Source organism: Mustela lutreola, chromosome 15 (assembly GCF_030435805.1).
Source record: "Mustela lutreola isolate mMusLut2 chromosome 15, mMusLut2.pri, whole genome shotgun sequence".
NCBI lineage: Eukaryota > Metazoa > Chordata > Mammalia > Carnivora > Mustelidae > Mustela > Mustela lutreola.
This window is the reverse complement of record NC_081304.1, coordinates 17,899,384-17,920,858: the sequence shown is the minus strand read 5'-3', so window position 1 is coordinate 17,920,858 and position 21,475 is coordinate 17,899,384. Positions and strand designations below refer to the sequence as shown.

At 51.0% G+C, this 21,475-nt stretch overlaps 1 protein-coding gene across 2 annotated transcripts; it reads right to left on the bottom strand.

Annotated features, from left to right (window-relative positions):
- Nucleotides 1-1,332: 1,332 nt before the first annotated feature.
- KIF18B (kinesin family member 18B) lies at nucleotides 1,333-20,341 on the bottom strand. Of its 2 annotated transcripts, XM_059149456.1 has the most exons (17): nucleotides 20,226-20,341; nucleotides 15,485-15,557; nucleotides 11,624-11,950; nucleotides 10,612-10,769; nucleotides 10,224-10,328; nucleotides 9,935-10,045; nucleotides 9,635-9,832; nucleotides 9,301-9,477; nucleotides 8,644-8,718; nucleotides 8,443-8,543; nucleotides 7,795-7,984; nucleotides 7,324-7,451; nucleotides 4,316-4,515; nucleotides 3,578-4,109; nucleotides 2,553-2,642; nucleotides 2,003-2,106; nucleotides 1,333-1,803 (listed from the first exon to the last, which is right to left on the bottom strand). In XM_059149456.1, the coding sequence occupies exons 3-17, from the start codon at nucleotides 11,940-11,942 to the stop codon at nucleotides 1,691-1,693; spliced, it is 2,601 nt and encodes an 866-aa protein (XP_059005439.1). In that variant the 5' UTR covers nucleotides 11,943-11,950; nucleotides 15,485-15,557; nucleotides 20,226-20,341; the 3' UTR covers nucleotides 1,333-1,690. The 2 variants fall into 2 exon arrangements, with proteins under 2 accessions (XP_059005439.1, XP_059005440.1); XM_059149457.1 differs by lacking the exon at nucleotides 15,485-15,557.
- Between the last annotated feature and the right edge of the window lie 1,134 nt (nucleotides 20,342-21,475).

Genomic DNA, 21,475 nt, shown 5'->3' with positions numbered 1-21,475 from the left:
CTCCTATCATCCTGTTTACACTATTCATTCACTCAGCCCGCCGCATCTTCCTAGAGAGACGGAGGTAAACTTGGGTGGAACCCTCACCATGGGAACAGGTGCAGAGGAAAGCCATGAACTGAACCGGGGTGGGAATGGGGCTTCTGGGGCCGCGGGAGGAAGACTGAACGGGGTTCCTGCGGTCAGGGCTTAGCCTGGGGCCTCTCCTGAGGTCTGGGGCCCCTAAACACTGTCTCTGACAGCAAAACTCTCTGCAACTTATGCCCGACTGCAGATGGATCGAGCAGGCCTGTAGATGTGATGGCTTCTGCACCTGCTCAGGAGAAGAGGCCCTTAGTGGAAGATGGGGTTGCAGAGTAGAGGGGGGGGGCTCACCCCGAGGCCCCAAACTAAGGCCCTGGAGGAGGCAGTAGGGGATGTTTTCTATACTTAGTTTCCTGAAGTCTGGGAGAGTGGGGAGGTGTTATTATCCCATCCAGGTACACAGAGACACATACACTGATGATGGAGATGGTTTATTAATCATTGTAATAAAAAAATATATCTATATCTACAAGTACATATAGAAGTATATATGCAGAAATAAAGGATCAGAGGCTATAAATCGAGTATGAACAGCGCTTATGCCCAGGTGGTAGCGTTAAAACTGAGTGTCCCTTTCTTCTTTATCCTTCTTTTTACACGGAGTGTGCATCCTGTTCCCAACAGGGCAAGAACAATAAAGCTGACTTCATTTGGAAATCGAGACACTAGTATCCTCTGCATCAGCGCCAGGATGGTGGCCTGGGGCTGGGGCTCCTGCTCCAGGCCGCGGGGATGAGGCTGAGTGTGTCCCCCTCTCTCACCAACCAGGGAGAGTTGAACTGGGACCCCCTACCCTGTCCTTCTCCCTTGCACAGTGGCCAGGAGCACACAGAGCCCTCTGTCAGATGGGAGGTGGGGAGCAATCTCCCCCAAAGCCACCTGCTTGCACGGAGAGCACTGTGAACTAGCGGGGTATGATGGCTGCACCTTTTCTTTTTAAATTTATTTATTTATTTATTTTTTTTTTTATTTTTTTTTTTTTAAGATTTTATTTATTTGTCAGAGAGAGAGAGGGAGTGAGAGCGAGCACAGGCAGACACAATGGCAGGCAGAGACAGAGGGAGAAGCAGGCTCCCTGCCAAGCAAGGAGCCCAATGTGAGACTCGATCCCAGGACGCTGGGATCATGACCTGAGCCGAAGGCAGCTGCTTAACCAACTGAGCCACCCAGGTGTCCCTTAAATTTATTTTTTAAAAGATTTTATTTATTTGACAGAAAGAGAGAGAGAGCACAAGTGGGGGGGGGGGTGTGGCAGGCAGAGAGGGAGAGGGAAAAGCTGGCTCCTGTCAAGTGGGGAGCCTGACATGGGACTCGATCCCAGGACCCTGGCCTCATGACCTGAGCCAAAGGCAGATGCTTAACCGACTGAGCTACCCAGGCATCTCAGTGGTTGCACCTTCAGAATAGAAACGTGTTAACATTCAAGATGATTATCTGCCTGCTGAGAAGCTGAGTGTAACAAGAGATTGATAAAAAGGGCAGGTAGAATGAATGGTGATGAGTGTTCATAAAGGAAGAGGGTGTTGGCATTCATTGCTCCAAGCCCAGGAAGGCAGATCAGGGCTCCAGGCACAGGCAATTCTGGGGACCAGGAGGAGTCGGTGGGTCAGGACACCTTGGCGACACAGCTCCCAGACAACAGGGCTCTCCCAATCCCTGTCAGTTCCTGCTGGTTGCCAGGGCAGCGGGGACCGGAGGGGGCCTCTGCGGGCCAGTTGGCTGGGGCAGGCAGGGAGGAAGATGGTGAGGCTCTGTCCCACTGCTCCCTTCCCCCACCTCCCCTCCACCTCTCATCAGGGTCCCTGCGATGCTGGGAAATAGCCCAGGCCCTCCTTTCACCTGGGTGTTGGCCCATCCTGTCCCCTCCTACTTCCTGTCTTCATCGGCCCAGACCATCCCTGACCCCAGTGCCAGTCACCTGGGATTGCGAAGAGCCCAGCTGGCTTCTTCAAGGTGCTGCTGGGGAGGCGGGCGATGCGGCTGTGGCCACGGGCCACTCCCAGGGAGCGGGAGACTGAGGAACTGGAGAGGGAAGGAAGGAAGGTAGGAAGGTCACAGCCGTGCCTTGAGCTACGGGATAGGGTTAGGGGGTACCGCTGGACACTAAGTCTTGAGAGCAGGGGGGAGGCTGAGCACCAACAGGGCCAGATCTGAAGGCAGGAGAGGCAGTGGGGAGGGGGTCTGTCCCCCAGTTTAACCAGTGAACACCAAATGTCCCCTTCAAGGAGAGGGAGCCTCTAGTCTTTCACTGACGGAGGGAGCTACCTTTCCCTTCTAGTACTCGCAAGGGCCAAGGGAATCCCCTTCAGTCAGGGAACCTGACGCCGGCCCTGCTCATGACGCCGGCCCTGCTCACCCTGCTACGGGCTCCGAGGGGTCCAGAGACACAGCCAAGACCCCGTAGTTGACTCAATGCTTACCGCCCTGGGGAAAGTTCTGTCTCTCCCCATCTGCCGCCCCAGCCTCACCTGGCAGCTCGCCTCTTCTTGCGGGCTGAGGTCCCAGGGAAGGAAGATGTCGTTTTGGGGCCTTTCATGGTGAACAGGGGCACAGGTCCACTGTGGGAGGGAGGGAGGCAAAGGGAGGCAGATCAGGAAGGAACCAGAAAAGGGCACTTCCTCCCTCCAGCCCCCAGCTTGGAGGGTGGGGAGGTTGGACAGGATGACCTCTGAGGTTTCTTCCTACTTAGAGGTGGATTCCTCTCCCTGCCTCGCTCAGCCTGGGCTGACAGCTGAGTGACAGGCCTGTTCTGGGAGAACATCCAGATGTCAGCTTCTGGCACGTTCAGGGAACTGGAGTTCAAACAATTTGACCCTTCCACCTGCCCGGCTGTGAGCTTGTTACTGAGAGGTGGCTCCGGCGGTAGGAGGGGCAGGGGGTGCAGTGGGCAGCCTGCTGCCCTCAGCCTCACAAGTACAAGGTCAGTCCGCTATTTGTTCTTGGCCTTGGACTTTCCTCAGCTGGTCACGGTTTCCCTAACCCTGGCAGGTGAGTGGAAGGCAAAGGTGAGAGCTTCATTTTTTCACCAAAAAATGCTGATTAGTTTTCTGAGGATCCCCTTCCAGATGCTGGGCAAGGGGGTAAAATCGGGGTGGAAATTGGCAGAAATATGCATTTCTCAGCCGGATGTGGAACTAAGACTGGGCCAAGGGGTGTGAGTGATACAGAGGAATAGAGAGGACAAGGTCACCTCCTTATTCCTGCTCCCACTGACCCTCCCCAAGTGTGGGCGGGGTCCCCGTTAGCCACTCGTGGGCATGCCACAAACTGTCCCAGAGTTGGCAGCTTTGGAGTATGGACAGACAAGGCAGGGGCCCCAGGAGAAGCAGCCCTCCTGGGCCTGGGGACTGACACTGGTCAGACCAAAGGGAGGGAGACAGCAAACCAGGCTCCAAAAATCAGGCCTGCTTCCACTCCTCTCGGCAGCACCTCTGTCCCTTGCTGACCCCTGAGTCCCTGCCTGGAGGGCTGGGAGGGAGCCCGGGGGACCCACCTGGGGATGAAGGGCTGATCCAGCCTGTTCAGCTCCTGGGGGACATCCTCCCAGCCAACACGTTCCTGGAAACCCAGCTTCGAGGGGGCTTCCTCCGAGAGATCAAAGGTGGCATTGAGGTCCCGAGCAGGCAGGGACAGAGGGGTGGAGCAGTTCTGTACAGCAGAGGGGCCCAGGGGCACCCGGCTTTTGATGACTGTGGCTGAGCAGAGGCGAGGGGAGTGGCAGGACACGGAGGCCTTTCCCCCTTTGGGGGTGGTGGGCCCGAGTGAAGGCTGAGCCTCAGGCAGGGACCCCCTCCTCAGGCAGGGCAAGAAGGACTGGCGCTGGCGCTTGGTTCCCGGCTTTGGAGCTGGGGGGCTGTCTGGCTCCGAGGGGCTTGGTCTCCTCCTCCTCTTCTTCTTCTCTGTGGGCCGCCGGGATACCTGGGCTTGGGTGCGGTCGTGTCCTGGTAGGACCCCAAGGGTGGGCATGAGGCCACTCAGTTGCTTTGCCATGGTCCGGGTCACGGGGCCAGAATAGCCTGGAGAATCTGGGCACAGAGAAGGCGGGTACTGAGGAGAGATCAGGGACTGGCCAGAAGGAAGGCAAATGGGTAGAATTTGGGGAGAGAGACACTGAAGACACACAGGAGCCCCTAATTCCACAGGTGGACTGCGGGTCCTGTGTAGCACAACACGACCCCAGCATTGGAGGCCCCAGGCGCCCTGCTGGACACAGAGCAGGAGCGAAACTCACCGGACTCAGAACACAGCTCCAGAGGCAGCCCCTGGGCCAGACTGGGTGTGCCTGAGGCCTTTGCCTCAGGCTCAGCATTTCCCTCTTGCACCAGCTGCTGCAGCGTCTCGAACTCCATGATCATGTCGGGGGTCAGCAGGTTGGCCGCTTGGAGCAGGGAGTACTGCCGCCGCGCCAGGCACAGCACCTTCAAGGCCAACCTGGAAGAGAGGGAAGGGGGTCCCAGCCCACCTCAGACCCGGCGCTATGGCTCCAGGCGTGGTGAGGAGCCCATGAGGAGCCGGTCCCCCGGCTCCCTCCTGCCTGGCCTCACCCTGCCCTCCCAGCAGTGGGTCCTGCTCTGCCGGGCCCTTGTTAAAGACCAAGGCTGGCAGAGATGGCCACAAGCAAGGTAGGGGTGGGGCTTCATCCCTAAATATGCCCCCCAACGAAGATAGGGACCTGGGAAGTAGGAAAGGGCACTAAATGGCCTCAGACCAGAAGGTCTGCGTCTCTTCTCAGCTCTGCCATTCACTGCTGCTATGATCTCGAATTAGTTCTTTGACCCAGGGCGCAACATGAGGCAGCATCAGGGAGGAGCTAGGCTCAAGTCAGCCTATCGGCTCAAGCCCAGGCTCCAACACTTCCCACTGTGTGACCTCGGAAGCACTCCTTGACCTCAGTCTCCACATCCTCAAAACGGGGATAACAGATGCACCCACGTCTTAGGGTTATGGGAAGAGGAGATGAATTATTAGATACGTGAAGTGTTTAAAGAGTACCTACCACATGTGAAGCACTATAAGGTTAATGATTTTCTGTAAAATGAAAACGTCTACCTTGTGAGCACAAGAGGAGACAGAATGAGATAGGCCGTGTTGGTCTTGGTTCTGAGAGGCCCCTCAAAAACACAAATAGTCTTCCCTCCCTACTCAGTGACTGGGATCCCAGAAGAGCCCGTACAAATCAGTGCCCACTTCACATGCGCTGAGGGGTTATTTAAAGGGAATTATGAGGGTAATGCGATTATTGATGGTATAAATTTAGATTCTAATAAAGCAAATTTCCTTCCTGTGAGGCACACCTGTGATAAAAGAATGAACACAATTATCTCGGTGGGGATTATTCATGGCCAATCATTTATCCTCAGGTAGCAGGACCTGCCTGGACATCTCTGGGCCCCCTCCTCTGCCTTCAGTGTGTGCTCAGGGAATCCAAACTCATTTTACAAAGCAGCCTCCAGGCCTTTCTGAAAGAAGGCAGGATATAAATTAAAAAGGACATAGCAGAAACTCATTCGACGTCTGCCCGAGCCACACATTATAAGAAGATTAGACCACTGAGAGAAGGGGGTGTCTAGGGAGAAATGCATTGGCCTGGCTGTCGGGGACTCAAGCCTTTCCCTGTCCCTCTGGCCATGTGGCCCTGGGTGAATGCCTCAGGTCCCGATCTGGCCAGCGGGGAGCAGAGCTTTACCAGATATTTCCAAATTAGGTTTCTAGAAACCCATCAGAGGACCTTGAAAATGGGAGTCACTCTGCTTCATCTGTTCTACATATTAAACTTTAGCGTAAGATTCCATTTGAAAAAAGGACTTGGTAGCTAAAACAATTCTGAAAAAACCATTGAACTGGAAAATCTAAGATCCACTCAGGGTCCTGGTGGTCTAAGATTCTAAAGTCTAAAGCCAAAGAGAAATGATTTTTCATTATCTGGTTGTTAGGGTGTCTCCAAGTATGGAGAAGATCTAGCATGTTCTGCAGCCCCTGATATGCGGGGTCTATCTGTCACATTTTATTAGTATCTATTATTAGCTCTAAGAAGTAGGGAGAATGAAGACCGATCCCCAAATCACAGCTAGGACTGAAGCACCTTTCAGGTACCGCAAAACTAGAGGCAAAGCGGAAATGAGAACCCTGGTGTCTTCCGTCCTCACAGTAAGGGGACACCAGGGCACAGAGACCCTGACTCATCGGTGGGAGCCCCGGGGCCAAGGGGACCTCCTGCCAGTGCATCCCTGCCACTCCAGGGCCCTGGGGAGTCAGCACCGCAGACAGATAATGAGCCGCTGATTATTCAGGCTGCGGCATTTTTGCTGAGTCGGGAACAGACACTCCCCAACAAGAAATAAAATTAAACAAGCCCTTCTGTCCGGAAGCTTTAAATATACTGCCTAGCGTGAAGCGTGCTGGGGAGGCAGGAGTGGGGTTGGCAGCAGCAAAGCTAAGTGGCCGGGGATTTATGTTCTAGGGGCCAAGAAAAAACATACTAGCAGGACCTCTCTATTAAAGACAGAAAGAAGGATCCAGAATCCATTTCTCTTTGGCTTTGGGTAGTGGTCTGTATTTACTTCTGAGAAGAAATGGCCACAATCTGTTGGTGAAGACACATGGTAAGCACCTGGCTCAAGAAGGTGATCCCTTCCTGAGTTCGTCACCCAACTTCTCTCGGTTGCTTGGTTCCTCCCTGCAGGGGACAGGCAGCACAGCCCCCAGACTGGGAAGCAGAGCGCTAGGCCCGGGAGCCCCACGCTAACTTGGAGGCTAACTTGCCAGCCAAATCTGGGATGAATTGGGTGTTTTTTTCCACCAAATGGACAGAGTGGAAGAATAGAGAGGATGGGGGCACCTGGGTGGCTCAGTGGGTTAAAGCCTCTGCCTTCAGCTCAGGTCATGATCCCAGGGTCCTGGGATCGAGCCCCACATTGGGCTCTGCTCAGCAGGGAGCCTGCTTCCCTTCCTCTCTCTCTGCCTGCCTGTCTGCCTACTTGTGATCTCTGTCAAATAAATAAATAAAATTTAAAAAAAAAAAAAAAAAAGAATAGAGAGGATGGTAAGTAGACAGAGTAGGTGAGAATTTCCAGTTCATTGAAAGTGGTTAAGGGACAATGTTGAGGAAAAAAGATGCAACTCTCAACTAGGGCAAAACCAAAACTTTTGCAATGTACTTAATACCAGCTCCCACCCCAGGAAGTCTGGAACCCATCAACTGCCACTCTGAACCCCAGAGGAGTGCAAGAAGACACCTACTGCTTAGAATGGTCTCTGCCCAAGTTCTGTGGGGACAGCCAGCCCACGTCTGGCTTGGTCTGCAGGGTCAGGCTAGGGGACCTTGGCAGCTGGCGTCCGAGGGTCTTCTTTGGTACCTGGATGGGAACCTAAGGAGGAAGGAAGTCATAGATAGAGGGCCCTGGATGGCCACCCTCCCCTACATAAGCAGATCTTAAAACCTTTCCATCCGCCAAGAGTGGGAATGAGGACTCTTGGATTGGCTGGGTCCTAGTTGAGACTTTCTCCTTCCCAGGCCGCTTCCCCCTCCCTGCTCACCTTCTGGGGGCTTGCCCCTCAATGCAGACACAGAGGAGCTACCCTTCCTGCATAGGATCTGAAAGCCTCCTAATAACTAAGATGCAATACATCCAGGTAAGGAACCCAGAAATAAAGGGAGTCTATGAGTTGGGGAGGGCCACTGCTTCCCAAATTCCATCCCCTCTGTCCTACCTCCTTCTCCACTGCGTCTTTGTCCTTGTCTTCCTGGGGCAGCTCCAGATCTGGGGAGTTCCTTTCCACGACCCTCCCCACTAGGATCTCTGGCCCCAGGCTCTCCTCCTGAAGGACTGCAGACCCTGGGTGGAGCTCTGGAGTGCAGGGCTGGCTGGGAAGGCCGGAGGGTGAGGGCTGGCTGGGAAGGCTAGTGGGGAGAGGGAAGGGTTGAGAGGTGGGAAAGCAGGCAGGGCAGGGTCTCTGTGGCACAAGGTGGTCTAGGGCCCAGCTCGAGTAACAAGGGGGCAGTAGAAAGGGTAGGAAGCGTCCGTGATTTCCTGGTTTAGGAAACAATGCTGCCTCCTCTCTAACTTCACCTTCTTTTAAGGGAGTATGCTGCTTCTGTGGGCTGGGGGTGTCACTTAGTCATCTGGTGTGGAGCATTTCTTCTACTTTAATGTTACTTAGAGTTGCTCTAGGACAATCTAGAAGGCACTGTGTCCTATGAGAGCAAGCACTAGAGGCAACAATCAGTGTCGTCGAGAGTGATAATCCGTGTGCTGGGTACGGGCTGGGAACCCCGGACCCCAGGAGGCAGCACAGAAGCTGGAGAAGGGGGGCTTTCCCTGCTGAACCGAAGAGGGCAAGTGCGCCCACAGGACTCACAGTTGCTGGGAAGGGCCCGATTTGGGGGATTTCAGGAGGTCCTGCGGTCTGGTCCCCGCTCTTGCCTCATATACTTGGAGCTTCTCCCTCAGGGCGGCCACCTGCCATCAAAGCAACCAGTCCCTCAGAGCCCCAGGGCCCAGCTCTGACCCTGCCACCCTGCCCTGCCTCCCCATCGAGCTCCCCAGGCGGGCCGCTCACCTCAGCCTGCAGCTGCTGGCAGACGGTGGCATACTGGCTGATGTGACAGTCCAGGCTGATCACGTTGCTCTTAAGCTGAGATGGGGGCCCAGGGGAGAGGTTCATGTGTTCATTCAAAGCAGCTTTTGGCAACCGCTTGCAAGAGTCAGGTTCTGAGCGAGGCACTTCCCTCACATTCCTGAGACTCACCCTTCCCTCACCCTCCCCAAGGGGGAACCAGACTGCAGAAGGGCAGTGAGTGGCTTGCCTGAGGCCACAGCAAAAGGCAGAAGGATGCCTTTGAACCTGAGACTCCTGACTCCCTGACCAGTATGCCCTCAACAGGCCAGGGCAGCTCTCATGGGCCAGCGCATGGTCACCTTTCTGTCATTTCCCTCTTGAGATGATTCTGCCTGTTAGCCCACTGCTATGATAGCTTCCTCTCTTTTTCAAGCCTGGAGACTGTCCTGCTTCTCCCCGAGCTGGAGTCTGCCCAAGGATGGGGACTGAGTCACTTCTATCCCAAAGAATTTCCCTGAAGATGGAGGCTAGGGAACTTTTCCCCTCTGCCTTGGGGAAATGCTTGCTCTAGGTACCAGAAAACGGTGGTGGGTCCTGTCCCTTCCTCCTCCTGCCCCCCACCCCACACCAGGTGGGCCATTTCTGGCCGGCACACACCGCGAGCTTGATCTCCTTGGCGCGGTCGGCATACTTGAGGGTGTTGTAGGTGTCCTCGTAGGTCAGACTGGAGGGGCTGACGGTAGCGATCATCACCGTGTGGCAGTTGCCCCCGATGGAGTCCTTGAGCAGACGGGTCAGCTTGCTGTCCCGGTAGGGCACGTGAGACTTACGGCCCTGGGGCGACAGCAAGAGGGCATGAGCTGAGATGGCTGGACCGGACTGATCCCGGCTGAGACCCAGTGGCCGCTGGCTCAGGGCCGGAGGGAAGGACCCTGGGCTTTGGGCACTCAGTGGCTGTCCCAGGCAGGCCCCCGGGGCTGTGTGGCTTTACCTTGGCATCGGCTAGGGCGTTGAGGACATTGATGAGGGCCAGCAGGGACCGGTTGATGTTGGCACCCTCCCGCAGCCGCTCCCCCTTCGCATGGGTGCTGGACGCCCGCTCCGAACCGGCCAGGTCAATCAGGCTCATCTTGGCCACTCGAAGGGCCTGAGTCAGACCCGGAACCCGGTCCTGCTGCTTCACAAAGATCTGAGGGGATGAGGGGGAGGGAATGGAAGGCAGACAGCAGGTGTGAGGGGTGCTGGGCATCAGGAGCCTCAGCTTCGGGCTCCAACCCTCGACCCGTCTCACCTGGAAGATGGCATGGGAGCGGGAGGATGTAGCGTTGGCATCAGTTGGGTGCTGTGTGCGGTTGTGGTTCCCCCTGGTCAGCAGCTCCAGCAGCTGCTCCGCGGAGGTGGGCTACAGAGGAGATGCCCAGGAAGGGCGCTGTGGTCTCCCCAGCCAGGGCTTCTCCCCCAGCCGGAAGAGCTGCTCTCTAGAACCACCCCAGGATCCAGGGCATCCCCAGACCGCCTGGTGAGAGAGAACCCTGGAGAAGCAGCAGGGCTCCTCCCACCACCCGAGCCCCGTCCCACACCTGGTGGAAGGAGAGTCCTGGCACCACCACGCCCTTGTCAGGGTCCTCCCGGATGGCGAGGGGCCCCTTGGGCTCCAGGAGGTCATGGATCTGCTCATTGTACACCTGAGGAGGAAGGAGGCAAGAGAGAGGCCTGAGAGAGAGGGCCCTTCAGGAACCCTCTTCCCAGAGGCCAGAGGCAAGCAGAGGTGCAGGCTGGGAAAGCCTGGCAGGACGCCGAGCCAGGAGTGGCCCTCTGCAGGACATCGGTACACGGTGAGAGCAAGATAGGCAGGTTTTGCTCCAATGTGGTGTCTCTCAGAGCTTCATCTGTGCCCTCTGGGCTGCTGACTCCTTCCCACACTATCTGTCACTGGGGCCACTCGGGCCTGGGAGGGAACAGCCCTACCTCCTGGTAGCTGATGAGAACCTCAAATCGCTTCTCCTCCTGGTGGGCCTCAAGCCGCTTGTAGAGTTCCATGGTTGTCAGGTACATGATGCCAGGGTCCCCCTCTCTTCCTAGCATGGTGTGTGTCTTCCCAGCCCCGGTAGCCCCATAGGCAAACACTGTGGGGGAGAGAGTCGGGGGAGGGTGGTGGGCGGGCCTGATCCGCCTGCCCTAGGAATCCCTCTGTGCATTGCCACCCAGCCTGGCGCCCCCTTTCTCCCCAAGCCCCTTCCTGTGCCTTCCTGTGGTCGGTTCCAGGGCTCCTACACACTCGCACCCCCGCCCCTCCGTGTTCACACTGCAGCATTGCAGCTCCCTGTGACTATGGCCTAGCTCCCCGAGGGCCTGTGGATGCCAGGGCAGAGGGTCTCCACTGCTGCGTGCGCATGGGAGCTTCACCCATTCCTGGGGGGCCCTTCTCCAGGCTAGGCAGCTTCCTCCGCCGAAGGCCTGCGGTTCTCTGTTCCTCATATCACTTACCTCAGTTTATAATCACACATTTTGGGGGTGATTTGTGATTAGTATCTTCTCCCCCCTCTAGAATACAAGCCTCAAGAGGACAGGAACCACGTCTGTGTGACCCACTACTAGAGCCTGGGAGGGTGTGTCGCACACAGAATGAAAGGGCCAGCATCCTCCTGGGCAAATGCCCAGCTGAGGGTAAGGAGGGCACAGTCACAGGACGCAGGAAGCCCTCAGAAGGAAGCAGGGAGGGGTGCCTGGGTGTCTCAGTGGGCTAAGCCTCTGCCTTCGGCTTGGGTCATGATCTCAGGGTCCTGGGATCGAGCCCTGCATCGGGCTCTCTGCTCAGCAGGGAGCCTGCTTCCCCCTCTATCTCTATCTGCCTCTCTGCCTACTTGTGATCTCTGTCTTTCAAATAAATAAATAAAATCTTAAAAAAAAAAAAGAAGGAAGCAGGGAGGCAAGGCCGCTGCCAGCTGGGGCTTTCCCTCCTCCCTGCCCCAGCTCTCACCTGAGCAGTTGTAGCCCTGGAGGAAGCTGTCCAGAACGCCGTGGGTGGTGTGCTGGAACACGTCCTGTTGGGTGGCCGCCTCACCAAAGACCCGGTCAAAGACAAACGTCAGGTCTTTGCCCTTCTTCTTGGTGCCATCGTGGGTGCTGCCCCACTTGAGGCCAAGGAAGCCCCCGTCGGGTTCCTCAGGGTCAAACACCAGCACCCGCTCATCCACCACCTGAACCACAGGCCGCCGCTGACTCTCCAGCTCTCTCGGAGTGGGGGGCCGGACCCGCACCACGACCCGCACCTTGCTGTCCTCCACTGGCATCACCATGGCAACACCTGGGCAGACACACAACAGAGAGAAGGAACGATCTGACCCCAGCTCTGACGAGGTACGCCCTTAGCCTGACTAGTGTTTGAGGACCTTCTCCCACGCCCTCTCCAGCAGGTGATCTCCATGTGATACCTCAAGAGAATAAGAATAAGAATATCTCTTTGTCATAGCCAAATGACTTGAGGTTTCTTCAGAGGCGTATGACTGGGCTTTTATGTCCCACTAATCTGTCTACTCCAGCGCCAATACCCCCATTTCTATTCCAGTCCCTTATAGCATGCTGCTTACCTAGTGAGGCAAGAACCATTCCCTCCCAATCACTACTGTTAGGCTTTCTTTCTCCTAATTTTCTGAACTATTTTCAGACATTTATTGTTCTACCCCCAACTTTTAAAAAAGATTTTATTTATTTATTTGACAGGGAGAGACACAGCGAAAGAGGGAACACAAGCAGGGGAAGTGGGAGAGGGAGAAGCAAACCCCCTGCTGAGCAGAGACCCTCCCCCGCCCAATGCGGGGCTCGATCCCAGGACTCTGGGATCATAACCTGAGCCGAAGGCAGAGGCCTTAATCCACTGAGCCACCCAGGCACCCCTGTAATTGTCTTTTTAAGATAATTCCCAAGTACTTTAATTGCTCTTATGAATGGAGTGCCCTCCCCCATTTCTGTACTGATCGTTAGTATTGGAGAAACACAATTGATAATTATACATTTGCCTTCTACCCGCCACCCTTAAACTCTCTGATTAGTTCCAATTGTTTTTTTATTAAAGCTTACTGGGTTTTCTGAGTATACGGTTATACGTCAGAAAACCCCTCCCCCCCTTTTTTACCTTTTTTTCTCCATGGTTATACCAACTATTTTATTTCTTATGTATTGCATTTCCTAGAACTTCCAAAACAATATTAAATAATAGTGATGATAAGGGGCATCCTAGTCCTGCTCTTGATCTTCAAGGAACTGTTGCTAGTGCATCACTAATTAGAAATTAGTTTTGGATAAATAGTTAATTATCATAATAGGAATTTCCTCCACTCTTATTTGACTTAGACTTGCTATCGGAAATGTCTAGAACTTTATTTAATGATCTCTCAGCACCTCCTGATATGTTTATGTGGGTTTTTTCCTCCTTTATTTTGTTGATGTGGTAAATTTTTTAATATTACTTTTGGTATCAAACCAACTATGCATTCTTGGGAAAAATTCCTACCCTCAGGTTTTTCATTTTTTTTTTTTTTTAAAGATTTTATTTATTTATCAGAGAGAGAGAGAGGGAGAGAACAAGCACAGGCAGACAGAATGGCAGGCAGAGGCAGAGGGAGAAGCAGGCTCCCCGCTGAGCAAGGAGCCCGATGTGGGACTCGATCCCAGGACGCTGGGATCATGACCCGAGCCGAAGGCAGCTGCTTAACCAACTGAGCCACCCAGGCGTCCCAGGTTTTTCATTTTTAAATGGCTAAATGTGTCAATCTTCTCTTTACGGTTTTTATGTCATATTTAAGAAGACTCCTTCCCCAGGGGAATTTTCTTATATTTTTGTCTGATACTTTTTCTTTCTTACATTTAGGTCTTTACCCAGATGGAACTTTTTTTTTTTTTTTTAAATGAGGTTTCTAAATGTCTTTTCTTTCCAAATGGTAAGTGATTATATCGTTTGCAAAAGTGCATTCTTTCTCTACCAGTTTGAAATGGCACATTTAACAGAACTAAATTCTCATATGAACATGAATTTATTTTGGGGCGCTCTGTGCTACTCTGATAAGCTCCTTTCATAGGAACTTGCTGTGATTCTATATTACACCTCACCTTGTTCTTTTTCTTCACTGTCCTTGGGCATCTTGTCTTGCATATGATTTTAGAATCAGCTTACAGAATTCTATGAAAAAAACTTGCTTAAGATTTTGGGAGTATTTTGCATCTATAAATTATTATGAGGACAACTGACATCTTTACCATATCAAGTCTTCCTATCTCGGAACTTCATATCTCTTTTCTTTTCTTTCTTTTTAAAAGATATTATTTATTTATTTGACAGACAGAGATCATAAGTAGGCAGAGAAGCAGGCAGAGAGAGAGAGGAGGAAGCAGGCTCCCTGCTGAGCAAAGAGCCCGATGCGGGGCTCAATCCCAGGACCCTGGGACCATGATCTGAGCCGAAGGCAGAGGCTTTAACCCACTGAGCCACCCAGGTGCCCCATATCTCTTTTCTTTATTTGTTTTATATAAACCATCAGAAAAATTTCATAGCTTTTCTCACGTGAGTTTTGCCTATTTCTTGATAGGTTTGTTACTGGTTATTGTCTAGTCTTTATTATATCATGAATAGGCCCTTTTCAAAATTGCATTTTCAAGAACACAGGGCTGGCTCAGTGGGTGGAGTGTGCGACTCTTAATCTCAGGGTTGGGGTATGTCGGTTGAGTGTCTGCCTTTGGCTCAGGTCACGATCGCAGACTCCTGGGATTGAGCCCCATATCAAGCTCCCTGCTCAGTGGGAAGCCTGCTTCTCCCTCTCCCATTCCCCCTGCTTGTGTTCCCTCTCTCTCGCTGTCTCTCTCGCTGTCTGTCAAATAAACAAATAAATCTTAAAACAAAAACAAAAACAAAAAAAAACTCAAGGCCGTGGGTTTGAGCCCTGCATTGAGTGGAGAGATTACTTAAAAACTAAATCTTTAATGGTACGCCTGGGTTGCTCAGTCAGTCGAGCTTCTGACTCTTGATTTTAGCTCAGGCTGCGATCTCAGGGTCGTGAGATTGAGCCCCGTGTCCGGCTCCCTACTCAGCAGGGAGTCTGCTTTGGATTCTCCTCTCCCTCTGCCCCTCTGCTGGCTCACACACACTCCCTCTCTCTCTCTCGAAATAAAATAAATAAATCTTTAAAAAATAAAGTCTTTAAAAAAGCAACAAAAATAATAAATAAATAAAATTGTGTTTTCTGATTCATTTTTTTTTTTTATTTGCCAGAATGGAGGAAAGCAACTGCTTTCTGGATGCAGATCTTGTATTTGGCCACATTACTGATCTCTCTAATAGACTGTCATGAGTTCTCTTAGGTTTTTCAATTAAATGATGATATAGTTTGCAAATAATGACAGATACTTTCTATCTTTAGCCCTTCTATATTTAGTTCCCTACCCTCCACTGCCCATTAGGAATGGGCATTAATTTTTTTAATAAAGATTTTATTTATTTATTTATTTGACAGAGATCACAAGTAGGCGGAGAGGCAGGCGGGGAGAGAGAGAGAGGAGGAAGCAGGCTTCCTGCTGAGCAAAGAGCCCCATGCTGGGCTCCATCCCAGGACCCTGAGATCATGACCCGAGAATAGAGGCTTTAACCCACTGAGCCACCCAGGCGCCCCATGAAATGGGCATTAAATTTTATCAAATGTTTTTGACAAGGGCTGAGATGATAACAGTGCTTCTCCTTTAATCTTTTTTGGTTTTGTTTTTGGTTTTGGGGTTTTTTGGTAGGACTCTTGTGCCCAATGTGGGGCTCAAACTCTCAACCCTGAGATCAAGATTTCCAGGCTCCACTGACTGAGCTGGCCAGGTGTCCCATCCTTTAATCCGTTAATCCAGGAGGTGACGTGGGTCGATTTCCTGATGTTGACCTGGTAATAATAAGGATAATTATTATCTATAATAATAATTATTATAGATAATTATTATCTATTCCCTCTTGTATTTCCCTCATACCTCTCTCCCTGCTTTTCTCATTTCTCCATCAAGCCAGCCTACCAAGGGTACAGATGGGATTTCTGGAATGCAGGAGTCATGGTTATCCTGGAAAAGCTCATCCCAACTCTTGGGATATATTAAAAGGGTTAAGGAATAGGGGCTATTTCTGGGGGATATAAATAGATGAATGTTTTCCCAGGAAAGATTTTTTTAGGTCCCACTGTTAGAACCCAGGTCATTAAGCAAAGAAAAGTAAGATTTCTCTCTACTACTCTAGTAAATAACTCATGTTTTCCTTTGGGAATGAGGCAGAATTGAGCTGATTTGAAACTCTTGTCCCCTACCCCCAACATGTCTTCATTCCTTCCTCACGCAGAACAAGGGAAAGCTATCAACCAATAATCATCTAGTTACATTGCATAGTTCTTTCCCTGTCCCAGCCATCGGACTGCCACAATAAACAGAAAAGCTGAGTGCTCACTGTGGCAGGGGTTGTTTTAAACACTCTATGCATACCATCTCCTTTTCAGCTCCATCGCAATCCCACAAGATGGATACTATTATTAGATTCATTTTTCAACAAGAAAATTGAGACTGAGAAGGGTAAGCAACTTGCCCAAGATCCCAAGGCTAGTAAGTGATGGAGCTTGGTTCCAACCCAGGCAGTCTGACGGCAGAGTCTGCTCTACTGCCTTACAATGGTATTATATATTACGCTCTCATGATCACATTGTTGTAATAGTCCCATATGTTTATATAATAATTATAATCCTTTTTATGTAACTAGCATTATGTATTCAGCAAACACTTTCAGATATATGGACTGTACCTAATTTTCAACACCCAGAGAGAGTTCCTGACTCTCATCTTTGCATTCCTGCCCCCCCAGGGAGCCCCACTCTTGTACCCAGAGAAGTGAGGGCAGAGGGTGCCTGGCCCCACCGTCTAGGTCTATGCTGTCTGGCTTAATGGCAGTCCCAGCTCCCCGCGGGGAGGGTTTGAGCTGAGGAAGAGCCACAGAGCAGCCCAACATTCTAAGCAGGAAATTAAAAAGGGCACTGGCAACGGAATGCGCATAACCTTTACAGTCCTCTCCTCTCCGCCTCCTGAGGGCCAGTGAGGCAGACTGTTTGCCTAATGAGATGTTTTCCTTCTTCCTGAGACTGCGCTGGGGGCACAGGGTGGGGGGGTGCAGTTAGGGTGACACTTGGCGGGGCTGCAGCTGGGATGCCTGGGTCCTGGTGTCTGCCCTGCGTCTGACCAGTGGGGAGCTCTTTCCACCAGCAATGGCAATGTCGCATCAGCTTCCCCTCTTTGAGAGCCAGAGCGAGAACAGCTACGGATCTGCTCCCACCCCAGGGGGATGGGGAGATTAATGAGAGAACGTTTGTCAAGTTTGCTTTGATCCCCCGTTGGAAAGAGCATTTCAGCCCAAAGTACAAGGGAGATGATTCTTTAATAAGATCTTCAGGGTTCCGAGCCAGCCACAATCACGTCCTGTTTCTAACCCAGGGCAGCTCATTAAAACCCAGAGGCTAGTTCGCTGCCGAGCTGGGACTGGGAAGCCAAGATTCAGTTGTTTTCAGGGTAGGCTCCTCTGCCCACTTTCTTAGGGTTAGGGTTGAACAAGCCCCACCTCTCTAGAAGCCCCTGGAGAATTTCTGGGGACTTGAGGGGATCTGCCTGAAGACACTGAGAACTGGGAAGGCAGCTAGCCCCTGGATGTTCTGTTTTCACAAGGGTTGCTGTAGCCCCCTTCCTCACTCTCTTAAATCTCTCACACAAGTGTGTTTCTTGTCCTCAAGCTTCAAGAGAGCAGGACCCCCTTCTGATGTAGTCTGTGAACCCCAGAACAACCCCAGATGTTGTATGGTGTTTGTCCTAGGAATGAATGAGAGCCAGGGAAGAGCAGAGTCTGAATCCCAAAGTTTAAAAACAATTACTATTATAGCTGCCATTTGTTGAGCGCGTAATTATGCATCAAGCCCTATGCTAGAGGCTTTACAAATGGTGTCATTTAACTTCTGCAACAATCTCAGTCTGTAGTTACTGATACAATTGTTACAGTCTTACTCTACAAGGGAAACTGAGGCTCAGGAAGGCGCTTATCACAGGGATGGTAAGTAGCAAGGCCAAAACCTGACCTTGTTCTGATGGTCACCAGAGATATTATTCTTCATCCTAGGCTATTCTGCTCTGTAGCCTGGTTTCTGCAGTTCCTACCTCCCTTGACTTTAGAACCCACAGGGCAACATCCAGAGACCACTGGTTCTTTCTACCAGGGTCGTTCAGAGGAAGGAGTGTCTTTTTTGGGCTTTTTATATAGACAATCATAAGGCCAAAACTGATGATAATTTTGTTTATTTCTTTCTAATTTTATTTGTATTTCTTTCTCTTGTCTTATGGTTCTGGCTAGGACCTCTAGTACAATCTTGAATGGTGGCAACAATAGTGAATGATCGTATCTTTTTCCTAATTGTATAGGGGATGTCCTGTTATTTCACTTTCGGTTGGTTTAAGGAAATTTACCTCTATTTGTAGTTTACCAAAAAAATTCTTTTAGCTAAGCTTTTATTTTTATTTTTTTTTAAGATTTTATTTATTGATCAGAGAGAGAGAGGAAGAGAGAGCGAGCACAGGCAGACAGAATGGCAGGCAGAGGCAGAGAGAGAAGCAGGCTCCCTGCTGAGCAAGGAGCCCGATGTGGGACTCGATCCCAGGACGCTGGGACCATGACCTGAGCTGAAGGCAGCTGCTTAACCAACTGAGCCACCCAGGCGTCCCCAAAAAAAAATTTTTTTAAGATTTTATTTATTTTTGTTTATTTGAGAGAGAGAGAGTGAGTGAGCACAAGCAAGAGGAAAAGTAGAGGGAGAGGGAGAAGCAGGTTTCTTGTTGAGCAGGTAACCCAACAGGGAGCTCCATTCCAGGACCCTGGAACAATGACCTGAGCTGAAGACAGATGCTTAACCAACTGAGCCACCCAGGTGCCCCTTAAAGATTTCATTTATTTATTTTGAGAGAGAGAGAGAAAGAGCAAGCAGGAGAGAACAGGGGCAGAGAGAGAGACTCTCAAGCCGACTCCATGCAGAGCCTGAGGCAGGGCTCAATCTCATGACCCTGAGATCATGACCTGAACTAAAATCAAGAGCCAGACATTTAACCAACTGAGCCACCAGGCAACCCTAGTTTACCAAATTTTTAAAAATTCATGGATGGGTACTGAATTTTATTGAATTCTATTTCTGTGCCTAATGGGATAGGTTTTCTTCTTTAATCTGTAAATGTGTAAATTGTATTCGATTTTCTAATCTCAAACCATTTTCATATTCCTGGGATAAACCCCATTTGGTCATGATATATTTTTAAATATAAATCATTGGCTTCTGATTGCTAATATTTTGAGATTTTTACAACTACATTTATACAGTTTATGTATAAATGTATATTATGTATACTGTATACATTTATTATACTGTATACATTTATACAGTAAATGTATAAATTTCTTTGTCTGATTGTTGATATCACAAAATAGACTGGAAACTTTTTTTTTTTTAGGGAGAGTTTGTATAAGATTAGAATAATTTCTTGTAATTGCTTATACATTTCTGGTGGAGTTTCATTGGGGGGGGTGTTGTTTTGTTTAGTTTGATGGGGAGATTTTAAATGAATTCAATTCCTCAGTGGTTCCAGGTGTGTTCAAAATTTCCATAACTTCTTGAGTTAATTTTGCTGTGTTTTTTTTCTCTAGAAATTTGTCCAAAAGCATTGTCAAAAGGGTGTTCCACTGAAGTCTCTTTTTCTCTTTATTCTCCAAGTAACTGAAGTTATGCCCCTATTTTCATTCCTAAGATCATTCTATGTTTCTTTTCCTTATATCTTAATCAACATTGCCAGAGGTTTGGCTTTTTTAACTAGTCTTTTTCAAGATACAGCTTTTGGTTAAGTTAATCCTCTCTATCACATAATAAAATCCTATTTCATTAATGTCTTTGAACTCCTTTTAAAAAAATTCCTACACATGTATTCTGTTGTTCTGTTCTATCTTAAAGGGCCAGAAGTACCAAAATTAAGAAGGGAGGCATCCTAGGAGCCGTAGCAAAAGGCATAGCTTTTTGTCATACAGACAGTCTTTCCATTCCTTTATTCAATCAAATTATTTACTGAGCCCCCTCCCCCCCGTAACTAATTTTCGGCAGCTGGCACAGCTCTGCAATCAATTCTTCCGTAGGGATGCGCGGAGAGGGTCTTAGCTACTCCACACAGGTGTGCAGGAGCCCCAGGTCTCCAGTTCTAGTGAGCGGGAGGACCTTTCACAGATCTGATGCACAGAGGGCAGGACCCGGTGCAGTTGTGCGGACCCAGCCCAGAGGCCGTACAAATGAACAGAGGGACGCTGATCTCCACGCAGATGTGGAAGGAAGAGCCTTGCTCCCCGCACCGCCCCCCCGTCCTGTTCAGAGGACACCACCCAGAACCTGCTCGGTCTCCACGCTGCACCTTTGGGTCTGGCACAAAAACTGCTTCCGCCCTGAGCGGCGGGGTCCACCAGAGCGCTGGAGCCCGCGGGGCAGACTCCGCCGTGGGTCAGAGCTTACCCTTCGTCGGTTCCCCGCCGCTGCTGTCGCCGCTCGCAGCCGGGTCACTCCGCCGCAGTCCGGAGCCCCAGACCACCCGAAGGCGCTCCCCACACCCTCCTTCCCACCCGCGCCAACCTGAGCCCCGCGCCGCGCGTTCAAATTAGCCGGGTCGGCTCATCCGCGCTTCCCATTGGTTCCCGTCCGGACCGCTGATTGGCTGTTTCCTAAGTAACAAAGTACAAGCTCGGAGGTGGCGGGTGCAGTCAACTGTGCGCCTGCGCACTTGCCCTTCCTGCTTGCTGGTTTTGAGACCGTCTCTGGCTGGCCTAGCCAAACCCACGGACACCTGTATGGGGCTGGGGTACTGGGAAAGCGCGGCCCCTTTGTCGTACCTGGGACTGGGTTCATCACCAGCTGCAGCAAACAGATACCGAACACGTTTTCAAGTCTTTTTCTGTGGACTAAGACGGCGTCTACCGATTTAAGAGGGACATTTTAGCCACCGTCCAGGGGCTCTTCTCTCTCCGCGACGCTCCCAAGAATGGACTTTGAGAACAACCTTCAGATGGGAAAGCCATCGGAGACAGAGAATGGCAATTCCACCCTTTCAACGGTGTCAGGAATACAATGAACTGATTGTTGAATACGAGACTTGGCCCCTTAGAGCACCACTGTCTACATCCTTCATAACCGCCTGTTTCTTGGATTCCGGTAGGCCAACCTCATGCTGATCCTCAACACTGGAGGTTGTGGAGGTCAAAGAGAGAGCCCTGCATTGAAATCAGGGAGCTTGGTTTCAGCCACAATTAGTGCCGAGACCTCGGAAGTGTCAGTTTACTCATCCATAAAATGGGGTGATTACCCTGCCCTTCCTTCTCACCTAACACAGCACGTATGTGAAAGTCCTCCAAACCCCCAGCATTTGGAAGGGGATAGCTTTGTATGAATCTGATCAGGATGAAACAGGTGGTGGCCGCCAGGAGCTTGCCAGTTTCATTCGCCTGATCTGTCCCCACCCTGGTACAATGAGCAGGTCTGAGGTATGTGAGAGGCTAGGAGGCAAAATTCCCTCAAGAGAGTGGAGTCACTGTTTAATACCCGGTTGATTTGACCCAGACTCTTCATTCACCTACCTGGACCTCCCTTGCCCGATACACAATGGATTAGCTGGATTAGCTTTGTTGTTTTGGGGGAGAATACAAAGAAAACAACGGAAAGGTGCTGTCACTGTAAAGCTACAAGAAAACCAGGGTATTCTTGCCATCTGC

Excerpts from the sequence above, each read along its gene's own strand:
- KIF18B (XM_059149456.1), bottom strand. The coding sequence starts at position 11,942 with ATGGTGATGCCAGTGGAGGACAGCAAGGTGCGGGTCGTGGTGCGGGTC. Across the intron at positions 10,329-10,611 it reads TTCTCATCAGCTACCAGGAG|GTGTACAATGAGCAGATCCA; the intron begins GTAGGGCTGTTC and ends CTTCCTCCTCAG. Across the intron at positions 9,478-9,634 it reads ACGCCCTAGCCGATGCCAAG|GGCCGTAAGTCTCACGTGCC; the intron begins GTAAAGCCACAC and ends CTGTCGCCCCAG.